Raw genomic sequence first — 19321 nt, 5'->3', positions numbered from 1 at the left:
GATTGAATCGAATTAATGCGTGTGCGGGATTTATAATAATTAATATAAAAATAATAATACTCACCCTTGGGTTGCTCCGCCGGTGCAGGATGCCTCTCCTAGGCCTCCTCCTCCTCTCAGGTTGATTCACACGCGCGATACTTTAAACGGCACTCCCGCACTTTTATTAAAAGATAATTCCGCACTTATATACGCGATACTATGAACGACACTCCCGCACTTTCGGCATGATCGAACCCCGTTTTACACGAAAATCGTACTGCGACAAATACGACTTTATTGCTCGAGCGTTGCTGAACGAATGATAATAAGGCTATGAGTCGTAAGACGTTAACAATAGCGCGCCAATGTTTACATCGCCAAGGCCGAATACAATGTTATTATTTCGCGGCCGAAAGTATATTGCGCACTATGACGTATATGCGGTGTCAAATATTAAATAATACAAGTATTTTAAATTATAGATTAATTATTTAATAAACGATTAATATATCATGGAGCTTATTATTATGTTAATCATTATTCGAACCTGCAATTTGACTATTTTATTACGCGTTCTCAAGCCGAATCATATTTAAATTATCAAAAAATCGAATAACGATAAAATATCGGATGAAATATAATTATAAATCAAGTATTTTTAAAGAAATAATTATTGTTTATAAAAAGAGAAAAAGAGAAAGAGAGAGAAAGATCGCGATAAAACAATAATTTATAATTTTGATTATTAGAATCAAAATTTTAATTTAAATATGATTCGGCTTGAAAACGCGTAATAAAATAGTCAAATTGCAGGTTCGAATAATGATTAACATAATAATAAGCTCCATGATATATTAATCGTTTATTAAATAATTAATCTATAATTTAAAATACTTGTATTATTTAATATTCGACACCGCATATACGTCATAGTGCGCAACATACTTTCGGCCGCGAAATAATAACATTGTATTCGGCCTTGGCGATGTAAACATTGGCGCGCTATTGTTAACGTCTTACGACTCATAGCCTTATTATCATTCGTTCAGCAACGCTCGAGCAATAAAGTCGTATTTGTCGCAGTACGATTTTCGTGTAAAACGGGGTTCGATCATGCCGAAAGTGCGGGAGTGTCGTATTATAGTATCGCGTATACAAGTGCGGAATTATCTTTTAACAAAAGTGCGAGAGTGCCGTTTAAAGTATCGCGCGTGTGAATCAACCTGAGAGGAGGAGGAGGCCTAGGAGAGGCATCTTGCACCGGCGGAGCAACCCAAGGGTGAGTATTATTATTTTTATATTAATTATTATAAATCCCGCACACGCATTAATTGGATTCAATCATTGTTTGATCGATCTTATCATTTTGATTCTTGATTAAAATGTCACGCAAAATACGCGCTTCGAAATTTATCCATTATGATATAATTACGTATATAATTATTCAAAATTAAAAGTGTATGAAAGATAATTAATTATTTATGATATCAAATTATTTCCCGATACTTGTCACGATCACGTTGAGTAGAGAAATTTTGTGGAATGTTTCGCGTTCCTTACTGTTCGAGTGTCGCCGTGAGAATAATAAAGCCATAAGCCATAACTAGCGCGCTAATGTTTACATCGTCAAGGCCGTATACTATGTTATGTTTTGATTATTCATTGCCGAAATATTTTCCGTACTATGACGTATATACAAACGGAATATTAAATTATACATGTATTTTAAATCAATTATTAAATTATCAATTAATATATCAAGGAGTTTATTATATACTGGCAATATTGTTACCTCTTTTTCGCGATGCTGATTGGTTATCTCGACGATGCACTGAACATTACTTTATATTAATAAAAGCTTGTCATAACTGACAATGAGCGACACATTTGATAGTCTAAATATTAAGTGGGTGTGTAATTTTTATTTAATTTATTTTGAAAAAGTAGAAAACTAGAATTAATCTGTAAATAATTATATACACATACGCATAAAATAAATGGCGCGCGCGTTTATAGTATTCTAGTTTTTTAAATTCTAATATATAACACGAATATTTTTAATAAAGGATAAATTAAATTTTGTATTGTTTATTATTGATAAATTTTTATATATCCTGAAATACATAGTTATATAATGGTATAATTAAAATAATAATATAACGCATTATCATTGAAAAGTTATTCTTTTAATATATATATTATATACAAACTGCATTGTGCAATATATATTTTTCCGTCCATTTAATGAACTGTCGAATATATAATTTAATATTCGATGGTTAAAAAATATAATGCAAAGCACTGAAAAAGCACTATATAAAAATATATTTTAGCTTCAAAAGACATACATTTTTTTGAAAAAGAAATTTTTAATATTTTCATGCTGAAATCAATATTGTAAGAGATATCACGATTTTTCGCATGACATTTAGCGAAAACATGACAGTTATAAAAAATTGATTACTGACCAATCATATAAATGTGAAAATATTAATTAATGCTGTTAATGATATAATTCCTTTAATTAAAAAAAAATATGTATAATGATATATTTTATCAATGCCAGCTGAGGTCTCAGCGGTATTTAAATAATTTTTCGTTAATACTCCAAACTATAGATGTCACTACGTGCGACATTTTGTTCACTGTATTGTAATATCTGACAAAGATTACTGCTGCAGCATAGTATAATATGTCACTGTATGTTTTTGTGAGTTTATTTATATATCTGATGGATCGAAGTAATTACGTTTGAAAAACTTTCTCGTAAGTTCTTCATATGCAAATCTTTCTTTATGCACGTGACAAATCGCAGCATAAGAATCTTATGATTGTTGGTTAGGAATAGAAGCGGTGTTTTTCGAAAATGGATGTAATCTTGGCCCGCGGACTGAGATTCAGTTGCGATTTAGGAAATGCTTCGTTATTAACGAAATATCTTCCGTTGTCCGCATGTTATACTTGTCATGTCAATACAACACGTTGGAAGTCAACATTTCTTGGTAAGTTGAATTCTGGATGTTGAATGTCGATAAGTGCATATTGAAACTTGTTTCATCTTACAGAAAGGCATCATCATTACAGGACTGCGTCATATAATTCTTTAGGCCTCGTAAATAATGTACTTGTGTATCAGAAATCATTGAGGCAGGACGTGAATAAAAATGGTTTCACTTTGGCATATTATTCGGATATTAAGCAAAGTTCCGAAAATGACTGCCAAAAATCTCAGACGAAACAGAAAATATCAGTATTCCAAAAAATGAAACAAATGACCAAAGATTATTGGCATATATTAATACCTGTACACATAATTACTTCTTTAGGATGGGTAGCTATATTCTACATTGCCATTAGGAAGTATGTATAAATACAATTGACACATATATATATCTTTTGAATTTGGTAGTTAATTATATGTGAAATCTTTCTTGCATACTTCCAGTGGTATGGATATAGCACAGTTGTTGCAATCTATGAGTTTTAGTGAAAAATATATAGAATTAGTACGTAATTCGAGTGCTGGCAACTGGGCAATTACTTATGCACTTTATAAAATATTTACTCCACTGAGATACACTGTTACAGTTGGTATGTATTTGAATAATTTTAATATTTTATATAATAGACACTTGTTTATATATATGCTATTTCAAATATTAATATCAAAACACAGGAGGAACAACAATGGCTATTAGATATCTCAGCAAGTTAGGCTACGTAAAGGCACCATCATTCAATCGTCAAACAGCAGAGGTGAGTAATGTACCTGAAGTGCAATGTCATCTGCTGAGAGTGAAAAAATAAACTATGTTTAATATAGAATCATCTCTGTGTCTATATTTGAAATATCCGTTTTTTCTATTCTCTTTTTACACGCACACGTGGTGCAGCCTGCGCGCAAAACTATAAGTAGGTCACCGATTAATGTCAAATATATTGTGCTGATCTCTGTTGCTTTTGTTCTGTGCGAAGTATTCTTGTCGCGTGAATAATGTTATAGATCGCTCACGTTTCCATCGGTGGGAAAATGTTCTCTCCGTAATTGTCTTTAATCGTGTTGTAGCCGATACAGTCAAACAAATGTGCAGCAGAACACAAGACAAAATTCAAGGCAGAGTGTAAAACGGACCGACACACGGAACCGCCAAAACCATAAATATTTCGTCTGCACTATGTCGGATTTATGAATTGAGCTCGGTATAGCTTGGGTATTATTTCTGCCGCGCGCGATATTGATGTATACTTCTCTTTGTAAATGTAACTATATCACGATAAATTATCTCTTGCATTAAGTTGTTTCTTAATGACTTATTTATCCAATCTGTTTGTCACTCCATATCCAACAATAAGCATTGTTCACATATATTTTAAGAGATTTCAGATACATCAAGAAATATGACAACAGCTTATGGTAAGAATATTTAGCGATAATCTCGCGAAAAAGATACTATAATTCTTCACAAAAAGAAAAAGAGAAAGTTCTCTTAGGAAAAAAACAATTTCGGTTATATTTTTTAAATAACAATATTTTTCGTAAAAAAAATATCAAAGTTATATAGATATTTTTCGAGTGCGATCATGACACAAATAAATGCATTTTTAGCAGTTTATCTTTATTGAAGGATTGATTGATTTATACATATTATATATGCGATTTAAATAAGATTACATTTTTATTTACAATTCGCGAGAACTTAATTACTTAGTTACTATGTACTAAGTAACATTTCTGTGTTACACTTAGTATTAAGTGTAACATAGAATAATTATGTTAATTAATCTTGAAAAGTAACAATAGTTATTTGGCAGCTTGAGTTGTGCGTCTTTCAATATTCTATAATAATGTCGCTTATATCGATTATAGCACGCCTACATATTTTTCAAACAAAATTTTCTAGTTTCCGTTATTTATGCCGTTAAAATGATAAACGCATTTAAGCCCTCGAAGTATATTATATTACATTCTGTCACATATCGATGAACTTTAATATTACGCGAGCCTTTGCAGTGAGACGATATATTTGTCCTAATAAATATTATTAATGAATGTTTTATGAAGTACGATGAGACCTGATTGACGGAGAAAATTCGCAGAAGAATATTTCCGTCATAATTTGCGTTATAATACGATAAAAAACGCGTGATAGATATATACATGTGCTAAAAAGTATGGAATTGTTGCTTAACAACAGATAATTATTATGCTATTATATATCACAGTTGCCTGCGCAACTCGTTCATCCTAATGAGATTACTGTGTTTGCAACAAACACCCCAACTAAATAAATAAGATTGCATATATTAAATATACCACTTATCTCTCTAGATTATCGGTCCTTGTTTTTAATTAAAAAGAAATGTTCTTGTACTTGCATAACTATATGTTACATAACTATTCACTTTAATTAAAATGATCCCAAAAGGCAGTGCATCGATTTCGGTTTTTTAAAAATATCCAGTCTTATTGTTAGAATTATGTCAAAATGACATTTCGTTCAAAAATCAAAATAATTAAAATTGCACAAACTGTTGATATTCTAAAAGCGCACTTAGCACGTGACACATTGTAGTTATTATTTTTTTACTATATATTATTGAGATATATTAATTGTATTGATTTGATAATTTGTATTTCATAAGATAATATCAAACATATTAGCTTATATTATAGCATAATAGATAAACAACAACAACTATTATATTGTAAATGTAAATGTTTGCCTACATGAATGTATATTTTGCAAAGTCTGACTCGTATGTATCTTTTTAATTTCACGCATGCAATTGTAAGTGCCCTATTCTGCTATGAGGCTTGTATGTTATTTGATTGATTTCCACAGATTTCATTATCAGATGATCGTCACGTGCGCAGTTCGGAAAGCTTCAAAGTTCAAGCACCGATGTAACTTAGCCCATAAACTGATAACTAGCCGACACCGGCTGTGGTGCCCTTGGTTGCGTGTGCGATATGCGTTGGATGTGACACGCACGACACATAAGTCTGCCATCGAGTGGGTAGCACCGTTTATCCGGCTCGTCGGTCAACTGCATGCCACAATCCTCGCAAACGTAACAATCCACATGAAAGTCTTTGTCCATGGAAACGACCCTGACCGTTTCCTCGGTTCCCTAAATAAATACAAAATAGAATATATTTTATTGACTACAATTAATGCTTGCAAAATAAGATTAAAATATGTCGATCAAAATCCTTTTCTCGTAAATAATTACAATCATGGAATATATCAGGATTTTGTTTAGTTTAACATATATATACTTTAATATATATTATTATACGAGCGATATTTTTCCACAAAATATTATAATCTATTTAAATGAGTCGATATTGCTAAGGGATGGTAAGAATAAATTTCTGTTATGTTTCGATAATATAATAATAAGTTAATTAATTTAGAGCGCGCATACCTCGACCGGCGTGATTCCCTTTCCACAAGACGCGCACTTAGGTGCGAACATTCTATGGTAATCGTTTACACAATATATCTTATTGTCGACGTCGACCGTGAAGGGAACGCCATCGAGACATTCATTGCAAACGCAACACCTGAAGCAGCCCGGGTGATATGACTTGCCCATCGCTTGTAATATCTGTGAAAAACAAAAGACGACGTTATTGAATTTACAATGAGATTCTTACGGACGATCGAGTCTTGTCGCTTACCATTTCCATAATGAGATGACCACAAATCGCGCATTTCTCGGCTGTCTGTTGGAAACCAGAATACTGCGAACACAATAATTTTTATAAGCTAAGCAAATCATCGATCGATTATTTTGGTATTTGAATCGAGTCACATACTAAATAATCCTCTTCGCAATAAACCCTCCCATGAACATTGTAGAAAGCTTTGCCACGTAGCGCTCTTCCGCAGGAACAGCATATGAAACAATTGGTATGATAGAGATTGCCCATTGCTTGACAAGCTTGTCCGGCGCCGGTCACTTTCTCACCGCATGTATGACAGATACCTATTATCAAGTGATAATTCAATGTGAAATTTTCATGTGTCATGGTGCATCGTGCGAAATAGTTTACAGTCTTTAATTCTTCAGTCATGGCATATATATGTATCACCATGAAATAATAAATCACAAATTTGCGAATTTAAAATCGTTAACTTATATTGAAGTTACGATAACAGACGATAGTTAGACTAACATTAGATCTGCTTAAAATATAAATTACACAATAGAATCGCATATTATTTCATGGGACGCACATTCGAAGCTTATTCGTCGCGTGAGATACAGCACACGGAGTTCAAGAACACGAGACTCACGAGGTTCACCATCGAAGGGTTAAAAATATACGCGTCGACAGATGCAAGAATGTACATTCACCAGGGGTCAATCGATGTCAAAAATTACTCGATCCATTGCGGATGGACGAGAACAAATAAGCAAACTCACAGCTCTCGATGGGTAATCGCGATCCTGCCATCCCTTAGCGGATGCTTCCCGTAACTCGCATGCACCCACGCTGACCGTTTCAATTTTGCGATTTGGTTTTGCTAGACCAGTTCTAGCCGGATTAGAATCCGACCAACGAGTTGGACTGGTCTATCTATAACGAGATTACCAGTCGCGTATATAGGACGTACGCAGCAGAGAACGCTGTTCGTCTGCAAGTATAAGCACAACTAGGGGGACATTTACGTTCGCCTAAACGCCTGCCACTTCTCGACTGACATTACTTCGCTCGACCGAGGTTCCTGTCCGCTCGGTTCCTTATTGTGTGCATTAGGCTCCATCCACATTTATCTTCCAAGAGTTATAGCTGTATGTTATCCTTCTTCGCTTTTCCTTGCATTGCGGGTCTTTTCAGAAAATAGCGGGACAAAACATCTCACCGCTTAAATATAAATATTAGATTTTTGAAAGAATACAAGAAGAAAGATACAATGAAAATCGCAGAAGAATTAGCATAGATGTATATTAAATTGATTTATCACACAATATTCTTGTTCCTCATGAAATAAGTATTAAATTATTAAATATAAGAGGAAAAGAAAGAGAAAGATAAAAGAGAAAATTTAATTTTCTTATAGACACATTCTGCATTAGATATAATCTGATATAATCCTGTAATTTGCGTAATCGAATTGAATTTATCTCTTATTATCGTCCTCGATATAAGGAAACCAAAGAAATGATTATACAGTTATATCGATGTATCATCGATATTAGTATGAGCACTACTTTAATGTTTTTAAAGAGCCGTGTGACTAAAGAGAGAGAAAGAGAGAGGAGCGGTCTATTCGTTTATACATACACCTATATATGTATACGCGTGCGTGCCGCATACTCGCCCTCGTCCCTTTATATAGGAAAGATGCGAAGAGATACGTGGGTGGAAGCTAACGCGACGCGCGAGAGAGTGAATGCCAACAAAGTGTCGCGCTAAAATGTATCCGCAACGACGACGCACCGAAACTCGACTCCGTTTTCCGAAACCGGTCTACCGCGGACTCGTTACCGTGGGAATTGGCACGAAAGTGTCACGTGTGTCTGCGCTCTTTTTATGGTTTCTCAGAAATATTTAAAATTGTGAATTCATTCGTGCCGATTATCGTGTCGTGCGAACCCGCGTATAGTGATCGTTTCGCTAATCTCTTCTTTCTGTCACCGCAGGATAGGAGGAACATAAAAATAAAAATAAAAATGTAGATAAAAATGTCGAAGCATGGAAAGATAACTCCGTCCCCAAATAAATAACCATTCTTGCGTCTAGGATCGTTCGTTATCGTGCAGAAATATGGAACACTAAGTGCACCGATAAGCTTATAGTTAGTTTCTCGAAATAAATGTCACACGAACAATTTTTTCTTACCGAAATATTCTCCTTCCTCCTCCTGTTTTTCCATTTCCTCTTCGAGTTGTCTCGTCAATTCCTCTATCTTTCTCTCCGCTTCCGTTGGTCCCTGCAAAAAGTAATTTGTATATAAAAAGCATATCGATTAATAACAGTATGAAATGTTTTCTAAATTATTATTTCATACGTAATCCAATTATGAAAAAATTATAAAATACAATGGCTATTACTTTTCTTATTCGGATTATTTACAAAGTAGTAATAATATGCACACAAACTTTTTAAACATTTGATATAACATTCTATGCAAACATTGCAAAATGCTATTGTTTCTTCGCACCGTTGTTAATTTCCTGGCAATAGATAGACAAAAAGGGAAAAATAAAAATAAAAAAATGATAAAAATAAAAAAGATAACAAAGCTTAAAAACTGTGTTGAAGTAACGCAGAAATATGAACGTCTCATGAATAAAATATCATCCAGCGAATGCAAGTTGCTTGTCAGCGGCAAGCAATTTACTGGCTATGATTCACCGAGTGCGTGAAGAATGAATTCTTCGGATGGAATTATAAGTGGTTATCGAAATTTTGTGGATTAGAGATTGAACGGTAATAAAGATGTGCACAAGTGAGAAAAATATAATGATTGCGAGTCGCATTTTCGTTCAAAATGCGTATTAATCTTATCGCCACATAGGTCAGGCGTTGTGTAAAATAAGCGATTAAAATGAGCATTAATGAGATCATCGCTGGCAAAACACAAAAAAAAGGATGTTCAAAAGTTATTCGTGGTTTTAAAGAAATTGCGTTGTAACATTGGCGACTACCCATAATTTATGTAAATAAGTTGCATTGTTTGTGACGAGAATGCAATTTAAACGGGATAAGATTACGCTTCGGTGAATTTGGGATGCGTCAGCGCATTGTTTATCCCTCTTGTACGAATTTTATATATAGTCTTTATGGCGTTCAGCCAAGTACAAAGCTTGACATATATTATGGTCAATGTGTTTCCTTAACCCACTTAATGCAATGCATTAATTACGTTACTTCAACTTTCTTAGCAAAATAAGTAGCAGTGACAACAAACGAGAATGCAATAGAAGTATGATCGAGATAGGAGATGAGAAAAACATTTTACAGGATTTTCGAGATAAGATATATAGTGCAAATATAAAATTTTCAGTAAAAGCGCAAGATTTTTCAACAGAAATTTTACATGCAGTAACGATAAACTTACCGAAGGTCTAGAAATAACATTATAAGGAAGTAATCCTTTTCCAGGTGCAGGCTTGATCGGCGGACTAACGGATTTTCTCTCTTCTGCCTCCGAATTGGAAGACCTTTGCAATACAGGTACACCGGCACTCAAGAGTACGGGCCCTGCAACTCCGCTGGTGACACCAGGCGGGAGACTAGTGATCCTAGGGCCAGTATTGATATCAGTTTCACTGGCAGTAGTTGAAGCACTAGTGACAGGAGCTTGCACCTGTACACGTATAGGACTCCCAATATTGAACGAAGGATGCAATCCCTGTCTAGGTGAATTGACCATACTCTGCGAAGTAATGTCTGATGACATCTGACCATGCGTTGGACTTGTTTTTGGAGATTCTCTTATTGCATTATTGTTAGGAATGGTCCTAGTAGGATCACTTCGACTCGGAGAATATAAAGGTGAACTCTTTGTAGTTGGGAGATCTGATACATCCGAGACATAGTTCCTATCACTTTGTTGCAGAGTACCTAATCTCAAATGTTCTGTAGAACGATTTGAAGAGTAAACAGGGGAATTTCTTGCAGGGAAATCTGGTCGATTTTCTTGATGATGGTAATTTCTTTCATTCTGAGGCATTGCACGATTTGGAGAGTAACATGGAGAATTATGACATGCTGTCTGTTCCCCTGGGCGTATTCCATATACTGGCGAATTTCTGGCTTGCGAGTCACCTGTGAAATTTGCATTTGCAGTTCTTGAAGAAGGATCAACATATTGCTTGTAATTCTGTGAATTGTCCTGCCGAAATTGGGAAGATTGACCACTATCAATTTGATTTGTAGCACGAAATCCTTGTTGTCCACTCATTGTACTTTCCAGTAAACCACGATAATGATGAGATTCTGGTGGTAAACGTATAGGAGGTGATTCACTGTGATATGGTAAACCAGATCTAGGAGACTGTTGCTGTTGATCAGAGCTGTAACTAAAGTTTCTATTTGGTTGTTGCAATTCAGATGGAGGTACATAAGCACTTCTTCCAGCCTGATGATCTGAGGATGTAGAGGATGAACTCTGTAAGTACCTAGATGTAGATGAATCTATTGATCGCTGTAAACTTGAACCATCATAACTTTGACCACGTATACTTCCACTCCTTTGTTGAGTATATGATAAATTTTGAGACATACCACGTTGATTCTGAGATTGACCTACCTTTCCAGTCATAACAACATAATCACCACCATTGATATTTGTTGGATGGTAATAATTTGGTGGAACTTGAGGTCCTGGCTTATTTTGTATATTTTCAGAGAAGTGTACTTCCTGTATATTTTCATATACTGGCGGTGCCTCATATGGTGGTAATTCTTTTGCTGGTGACGTACTTTGATAACGATTGCCAGTTGGCACTTGTGGTTGAGCTTTTCTATAATTTCCTTCATAGGAATCACCAACCAAGGAAGTTCTAGGACTACTTTTCGGGCTTTTTCGAGATTCTATTGGATGGTAATAAGGAGGATGTGGTTGACTCTGCTGTGAATAATAATCTATATTTTCATAAACAGGAGCCTGTTGATGACCTCCACGAGTTTGATTTTGTTGCTGCTGTTGTTGTAGCGTGTTAATTTGCTCCACTGGTTTGGGAGTAGCAAATCGTGAAGCAGCTATTATGTTTTCACGCTCATATTTATAATCTGTGCCTGTAGCTGCCTGTCTAGAAATATCCGAAGAATTGCTTTCAATGAAGCTCTCAATAGCACCGACTGGTCTACCGGACGCTCTGGCATCGTTTCTGTTGATCACGTTCCTAGATACAGGCACCTGAGCCTCGGGTCTAGAACCCGAGACTTTAGTCGCACTTGTCGCACCACCGGTATCTGCGGTATCATCCCCAAGATGAAGATAACCTAACTTTTGTACGTAAGAGGTATCCGCCGAATTGCACATTGGCAGGGATTCTCGTTGGCACGATTATAACAATCAGAATGTCGTCTATTTCCTCGTGCACTCCAATTTTCTTTAATTTTTCAGATACAAGCTGATACTGTCGACGAGTTTGATTCGAAGCGATCTGACATCGTATACGTCAAACTGATATCGTCGAACTCGCTCTTCTCTCTCCTCCTCCTTCCTCTTCTTCTTTCTCTGTTCCTCCTTTTAAACGTGCGCGTTCTCGTAAACTTCTCACGGGATAGCACGAAACTCAATGCAAGATATGTATCGCGAGTCCTTTTTTTCTCCTTCGATTTCGGACTACGCCCCTCGACCAAGGCGCCTCGGACTCTTACTTCTCGGATGCCGACCGGCGCAGACCTCGGGGCTCTTCTCGTTGCAACATCGAAAAATCACCACCTGCGAAAATTTATGCGACGACGCACACGCACGTAGTACGCACGGAACGAGTCAGCGTGCATCATCTTCCGTTAAGATAGGGATCTGCGCGATATTATGGAATTATTCTGGCGGTAACTCTATTATATTATTGCTCCTTATCGTAGTGCGGCGCTAGAAGCAAGTTCATTCAGTCTAATGTCAATCAATGGAGACCCATATGATAATCTTTGAATGGAATAGTAGTAGAGTATGTAGTACGTGACGGGGTGGCAATGTGATTGGTGGTGCCATCAGTGGACGGAATGTAGAGTAATTTCGGTTGCACTCTTGGTCGTTCATACAGAGAATACCGATTAAACGTTTCATATCCAGATTTGGCGAAAAAAAAAAGAAACCTTGGCCTCGTATTTTTTTACGTAGCTTAATCGCGATAAATAGTGATTACATTCCTTTCATCAACGTCTGTAGCATTCGATTTTGAATACTTTATCTTAAAGTTTTTGCAGTAATATATTACAGGAATAATTCTCTTTCTTATGTGACTGCTTTCTCTATCTTGTGGAATTAATTATATCTTCGATCAAACTCTGATTAATTTAATCGTTGATTAACGTACAGAATGATTAACATAAAAATTTCTAACAGTAGAATTTATGTATATAATATAATACAAATTTAAAAATTTTGTTTTTGATCGCCGTGTAAAAGCTAATTAACGATTAAATTAATCGAAGTTTAATCGAAAGAATTCTTCTCATAAAATATTTTATTAATAAAAGTTAAGAACAGAATCGAAAATATTTTATATCATACGAAAAAGTTTTTTTGAAAGCAGCTCTACCCATACAATATTTATAAATATAATTATAACTTTATAACTAAACGGGAGATACATATGATATATATTTTATCACAATTTTTATCATTTCAAGCAATATTTATTAATTTTTATCATTTGAATTTGTGTATGTGAATTATACAATAGATTTTCCTAACAAATAGATAAGTTGTTTTTACCCTAAAAGTTGCGTCGGACACAAAAAGATATTTTTTTTCGATACAGCGATATCAGATAGACGAAATGCAAATGATGATATTTTGAAACAGGTTTCTCAAACCTTGCCTAAGGTCAGAATGAGCAGACGGTATCTGGTACCTCGCGTGTCTTCATGCAGTTCTAACTACTGTGCACGGAATAATAATGCGATGTAATTCCATGACGTTCTATGTATTGCATTTCACACTCAGTTTAATACGAGACTGTCTTGGCAAGAAAAAGAAGCGTCTTAAAAAAATCTTCCATTGAATAAAATTAAAAAATATTTTAACAAACAATATTTTTAATTAAATAATACGATACAAATAATTCTATAAGTTGTATTATACGTGTTTTGCGAACAATTCATATCGAATGTATCTTATATTTTAATCTCGGAAAGATTAGTTTTTGTTTATCCCTCTCCTCAATTCTGCTTTCATTCTAATTAAATTTAATTAGCTTTCACGCATATACGACCTATAAAGATAACAATTTTCAACGCAATTGCAATGGGATTCGAGATTTAGGATAATCAGAGGTTTGTATGCAATCACGCGGCTCATCTCATGATCGATGAATTCTGAGAAATGGGTCGGCGATGAAATTAATTATGCATAATGTGTGTGTGTATTTTATATTCTTCATTTTCTTTCTTTTCTTTACATTAAACTGTAACATTTTCAGATGAATGGATTACTTGTATCGCTCGCAGTTCATTTATATCAATCGGATATACATATATAGCTCATCGTTTTTCAAATTAGTTGCAAAGGAAATCGAATATTTTCACTTAATAAACAGCTTTAAATTTATGTAACTTGTATATAAATTAATGCTATACTTCATTAATTATTATATATTTTTGCGATCTATACATAAATCTGTACACAATTCTTCTCGTCGCAAGCTGTCACACAGTCGCGTGCCAAACACTAGCGGCTAGAATTAACAATCGCGGTAGTGATTAAAAAATCTCGATACATCTTATCGAGATCGTTGCGACGACATCGCGCCGGTGTTACTTGCTGTAATCGTGTCTCACTGTCGTCCTACGCAGGAAAGGAATCAACTTTTCACCCATCGTAGATCGCAGCTGTTCGCCGTGCGGTGCGATAGCGTGGGTGTCGTGACCTCGCTCAACGAAAACCTTATATTTCCGAAAGGTGAGTAAAAAACACAGGTTTCAAGCCATCTCGTACCACCCACGAGACAGTCGGAGCCCACGTTTCGCCAGGCACCTGCCTGCGCGACTAGCCGACCGCGTTGGCCAATACCGGTTGATCGATCGATCGATATCAGCTCGTGACGCAATTCCGCGTATTCAGGGTTCGATACCTGATTAATTCGCGAATCTCGTAGAGGCATTTATCGCTGTCCATATGTTCTCTTCCTGTTGTGCCTACACACAAATAAGTATCTGCGAACTGCATGCGATATACTAATGCTCTTAGTATAATTTAAATATTGACAAAATATTTTTTGTTTTAGTTGTATAATTTTTTTTTAAAACTCGTGATATTTTGATAATGTAATCTTCATATTATTGTAATTTTATTATTGGAGAATTGTAAGCAGATATATTGCAAAGTCTGCTAGGGATATCCTAATTTCTCATTTTTGCAGACACATATATCGCCAGGTGGTATGGCGTGAGTATGGCGTGAGCGAATTTTGCATGTATGCAAAATTCATATTATACAAGACGCATTGCGTCCCGAACGGAAGTGCAGTGACCAACACGCGTGTCACGGCAGTGCATTCTCGTCGCACGAAGCCTTGCGTGTATGACATAAGGTCTGATACGCGTGTCACCTCGATGTGACAATAAATATGAGACGATCGTGTTTATATGAACACGCGTCGTATCGGATGTAATGATTTAGACAGGAAAACATCTTCATTTATATCCGAACGTATAGGATAGACACTGTAAATGAGTGAAACAAATCGCATATTTCAAGTTATAAATATGTAATGTCTCGTATATATAAATATTCGTTTATATATATATGATATTTATCTCTGGATGCATGTACATATGTATGTAATGTATGTTGCATGCGCATGCATATTTTGACGTATATTTGTGTAGAATTACACTTGCGTTTACGCGTCAGACAAGTCATGATGCATACATAGTACTACTACTCGTTTCTTGATGCTGACTAAGCAAGGATTTCCATCGCGGAAAAATATAAAATCGATACCGATGCAAAGATTATTTAATTGGCTGTAATTATGCGAAGGATTAACAGTGTTGCTTGAAGTTGATCAGTATGATTTCTTGATATCTTGTAATTACAAAATGTGAAAGATATATACATAAGTATTTTTGATAATGTCAAATCAATGAGAACTCCAAGAATCTTTTAATGCAATTAAAAACCTAAAAATATTCACGAATGTTTGGTGAAAAATTTGGATAGAAAGAGAAAAAGAGAATTAATATCAAATGCAAATATTTCTTTATTTATTATTAAATTATAGTTTTTTAATTAATTCTACTGTTTGCCGTCGAATTTCGTTAATTATCAAAAAAAAAAACGTCGCGAACATGCAAATTACGCAAAACAATACTGTAAAATCGTTGAACGAAAAAACAAAATGTAACGAAAAATGAAATGCTATAAAAGATGTGTGAACATAAAGCACGAATTATGAAATAAATGTCTATCGGCAATACGCGAAAATACGTGCGTGATTTTCGTTGATTGGTCTTCCGCATCTGGCAATCCATTTCTTCACTTGCAACGACGTTACATTCCGCTGTCACTGCTTTTTGTGCCGTCGAGTCGAATTCCTGTATCTTTCAGGTTGTCCCGAGCAACGGAAGTCTTCTGCGTTCCAATAGCGAATATATATATATGTATATAATGCATGCTTACATACGCCTTTACTTTCCGCGCTCATACAAGTATCTATAATGTCGCTTGATACGCGTATGTCGATATATAATCTAACTGTTTCTTGGTTACCACCTTGACAAGAATTCGGCCCAAAAACCGGTTTACATTCGTGAAACGCATTCCACTTAGCGATCTCTTACGGGCTTCCGTTCTAGATTTTTTTTAATGCAATGAATGCAATCGTAGAGTACCTTCGACAATTACTTCGGCAATTCGATAATTGTGTTACGATATTGAGTTTCTTCTGGTTGAGGCAATAAAAAAGCCCATCATATTTGCGAAGATATATGAGAGGAAGGAAATGGCAAAATTGAGTTTAATGGATAATGATTGATAATGTGGCGAAATCCTCATTTCCCTCCGGCTAAGAAATGCTTATTACCACAGGCTATATCCAGAATAGTTTCTCCTGTAAAATGAATTGAGAGAAGGAAGAAGATTGAATCGGAGAATAGCATTTTTTTTAAAAGTTTATACTTTTTTACATTTAAAGCCACTTAATCGGACTAGTCAAATGTTCAAACGCATATCCTTCCGCTTGCATAAATCCTTGACAAGCGAAAAAATATTTTTTGCTGAGAAAATTATGTAATATTGCGCATAAATCGCGAATTAAATAATTTAATTTTAATTAATAATTTAATAAATTAGAAATAATCTTATTTTAATATCTGATTTCTATATTTGTGCTATTCTCCCTTCCAACTTTCTTTCTTTTCTGAATTCATTTTGCAGGAAGAACTTTATATAAACTATTATACTATTATATAAATATACATATTTGGATATAAGCGATAATATTTATAAGATGTTATCCACATTGCAAATAAATAGCTTAGTCTTATGAGGAAATAGATATAACAATGTGTATAAAAAATTCTAACAATAAGTTTATATATCCTGATTATAAATCTTTATCGATGAATCTCCCGCTGCAAGTATCCGAAGAAATAATCCTGAGATACATCCAGTATCCGCAACCGCGTTGTTCCCATCCATCCCCAGAAGGACAATAGACTCTCTTGACAAAGAGAGAAGGCCGCTTTCCTTTCTCAGAGTTCTGTACGAGCTAGAATCACGACCGCCTTGCTTTCGAACATCGCGGTCTTGAAACCAAGAGCAATTTGGAGCGAAATATATAAAGAAATGAAAAAAATAAAACGAGTGTTACCATATCGTGTTATCGATTTATGTAATTACAGAAAGATAATACCTTCGGAACACCATTTTAGAAATTATTATATTATATTAGTTGTAATTTAGTTTGACAATTAAATATTATATAAATCTATATAAAATCTGATATCTTGGTGAAAGTGTTTTTTACAGTCGTTCGATTATCATTTGAATCTAGCAAATAATCCGGATGACATAAAGGATAACAGAATCGCGAATTGCTTGAGAACGCGGAAAATAAGGAGAACATAACTTCGCGCTTCCAGAAAGACGATACATATATGCTACGAAGACTTAATTCGGTTCTCTCACGCGACTCAGGAAGGCCGTTATACGCGAAGGACGCTTCCCACGTTATATCGTGTGGCAGATGTGCGGTACCGTCTGTTTATTTCGTACAGGCGTGTGTATCATAAATACTGTCAAAATAATATCGTACAAATGTAAGCAAATTATGATTTCATCAGCGAGAATGAATTGTTTCGCGTATGTGTCCTAAATTTTCTAGGAATATTACACGAGGTTGTTAACATTAAGCAAATTAATTACGTATTAAAGTTTCTTTATGATACCATTCTTTGAATATGGTAACCGTTAAAGTTCCGCGTGCGATGCAAGATAACTACGAATTATCAACTTTCATCTGGCTTATTTTTGACTGTCATGATAAAAAGTAGTTATTAAAAATCGGAATATATTAACAAGTGATATCGAAAATTTCGCCTAAGCCATCAATCATGATCTTATAACGATAAAGTCGCTAAAAATGGAATCACTCAATCTGTATACGGTTGAGAATGAGAAGATCGGAAGAATGCCGGGAGAATGAGAATCGATGAGACCAGTCTCGGTTCGTTGAGGTCATACGAGACAGTCATGCACCACCAACTTTACGGTATGGGTGTCGAAATACTCTTGGAAAGTCTTGTATCGGTCGTCGACAGATTTGAGTTTTTGGATGTAACGTAGAAAAAAAAAATGTAAATATAATAAAGTGTCATGAAATATATTAAATATAATTTTAACATATTAAACTTACAGAAAAAAAAATTTTTATTTATTTAATATTTAAGAAATTAAAAATTAAAGACCATTATTTGTAAGAATTTTTAACAGTACATAAAATTAAAAAAAAAAAGAAAAAATATCAGTATATTTATTTTAATAGTGCCTAATTTGTATCTACTCATACACAATCAAAGGTGGTCTCACCGGCGTTCTGCTTTCTCTTATCACGCTTATACATCATTATCAGGCAATGGGAACGTTCAATATCCTCCAGTCGTTTTACCGGAATATAAATCATAGATTGCGAAAGAAAGTGCACGGAAAAACCCACGCCCTATCCACCGGAAATATTGACTTTAAATGAAATGCAGGTGCAAAATTTTCAGAATGCCGAACAAACACCTCTGCCGGAACCATGTAATTGTACCGCAATAAAAACGATCGTAACGCGGCATTCTGAAATTAAATGGCAGCAATTAATGCAAAGAATGCGGAGAATATGTTTCAGAACCGCTACAACACAGTTGGTTATTATCGATACTCGGTTTATATGCTCGATATCGATCGCTTATTATATTAGATATGTCATGAACAATGTTATTATTCTGTAAAATAAATATCGGTAACTGCTTGCTCCCAAATGAGTAAAATAATGAGTAAAAAATGCATTACCTTTTTTTTAATATTAATAATAATATCTTTAATATTTGCAAGTATTTACAAGTTGTTAAAAATTGTCAGAGCTTTCTGTAAATTTATCAAAGGAAGCTATTCTTTGCAAACAAAAACGAAAGTGTCGAATTAGAAAATATTAGAAG

The 19321-nt window shown here is 34.8% G+C and overlaps 2 protein-coding genes across 6 annotated transcripts; one reads left to right on the top strand and one right to left on the bottom strand.

The window, feature by feature from the left end:
- Positions 1-1024: 1024 nt before the first annotated feature.
- On the top strand, positions 1025-4277 carry LOC126855079 (protein FAM210A). Of its 5 annotated transcripts, none has more exons than XM_050602442.1 (6): positions 1025-1261; positions 2825-2984; positions 3067-3342; positions 3428-3573; positions 3659-3738; positions 3876-4277. In XM_050602442.1, the coding sequence occupies exons 2-6, from the start codon at positions 2935-2937 to the stop codon at positions 3975-3977; spliced, it is 654 nt and encodes a 217-aa protein (XP_050458399.1). In that variant the 5' UTR covers positions 1025-1261; positions 2825-2934; the 3' UTR covers positions 3978-4277. The 5 variants fall into 5 exon arrangements, with proteins under 5 accessions (XP_050458399.1, XP_050458394.1, XP_050458397.1 ...); XM_050602437.1 differs by having other exon boundaries at positions 1029-1261; positions 3048-3342; XM_050602440.1 differs by having other exon boundaries at positions 1034-1261; positions 3048-3342; positions 4049-4277.
- Positions 4278-4577: 300 nt separating this feature from the next.
- Positions 4578-12441, bottom strand: LOC126855038 (LIM domain-containing protein jub). Its single transcript, XM_050602349.1, has 6 exons — positions 10059-12441; positions 8837-8927; positions 6806-6975; positions 6668-6730; positions 6412-6594; positions 4578-6114 (listed from the first exon to the last, which is right to left on the bottom strand). Exons 1-6 carry the CDS (start codon positions 11985-11987, stop codon positions 5893-5895), a joined length of 2658 nt encoding a protein of 885 aa, XP_050458306.1. The 5' UTR covers positions 11988-12441; the 3' UTR covers positions 4578-5892.
- Between the last annotated feature and the right edge of the window lie 6880 nt (positions 12442-19321).

The sequence above is a fragment of the Cataglyphis hispanica genome, chromosome 15, assembly GCF_021464435.1.
Source record: "Cataglyphis hispanica isolate Lineage 1 chromosome 15, ULB_Chis1_1.0, whole genome shotgun sequence".
Classification (NCBI taxonomy): Eukaryota; Metazoa; Arthropoda; class Insecta; order Hymenoptera; family Formicidae; genus Cataglyphis; species Cataglyphis hispanica.
This window is presented reverse-complemented; position numbering and strand designations above follow the sequence as displayed.

Coding starts and splice junctions, on each gene's coding strand:
- LOC126855079 (XM_050602437.1), top strand. CDS start 2,849: ATGGATGTAATCTTGGCCCGCGGACTGAGATTCAGTTGCGATTTAGGA. Junction 2,985..3,047: donor TTGGAAGTCAACATTTCTTG/GTAAGTTGAATT, acceptor TTCATCTTACAG/AAAGGCATCATCATTACAGG. Junction 3,739..3,875: donor TCAATCGTCAAACAGCAGAG/GTGAGTAATGTA, acceptor CACGTGGTGCAG/CCTGCGCGCAAAACTATAAG.
- LOC126855038 (XM_050602349.1), bottom strand. CDS start 11,987: ATGTGCAATTCGGCGGATACCTCTTACGTACAAAAGTTAGGTTATCTT. Junction 6,731..6,805: donor ATTGCGAAGAGGATTATTTA/GTATGTGACTCG, acceptor TTGTGTTCGCAG/TATTCTGGTTTCCAACAGAC. Junction 6,115..6,411: donor AGGGAATCACGCCGGTCGAG/GTATGCGCGCTC, acceptor GTATTTATTTAG/GGAACCGAGGAAACGGTCAG.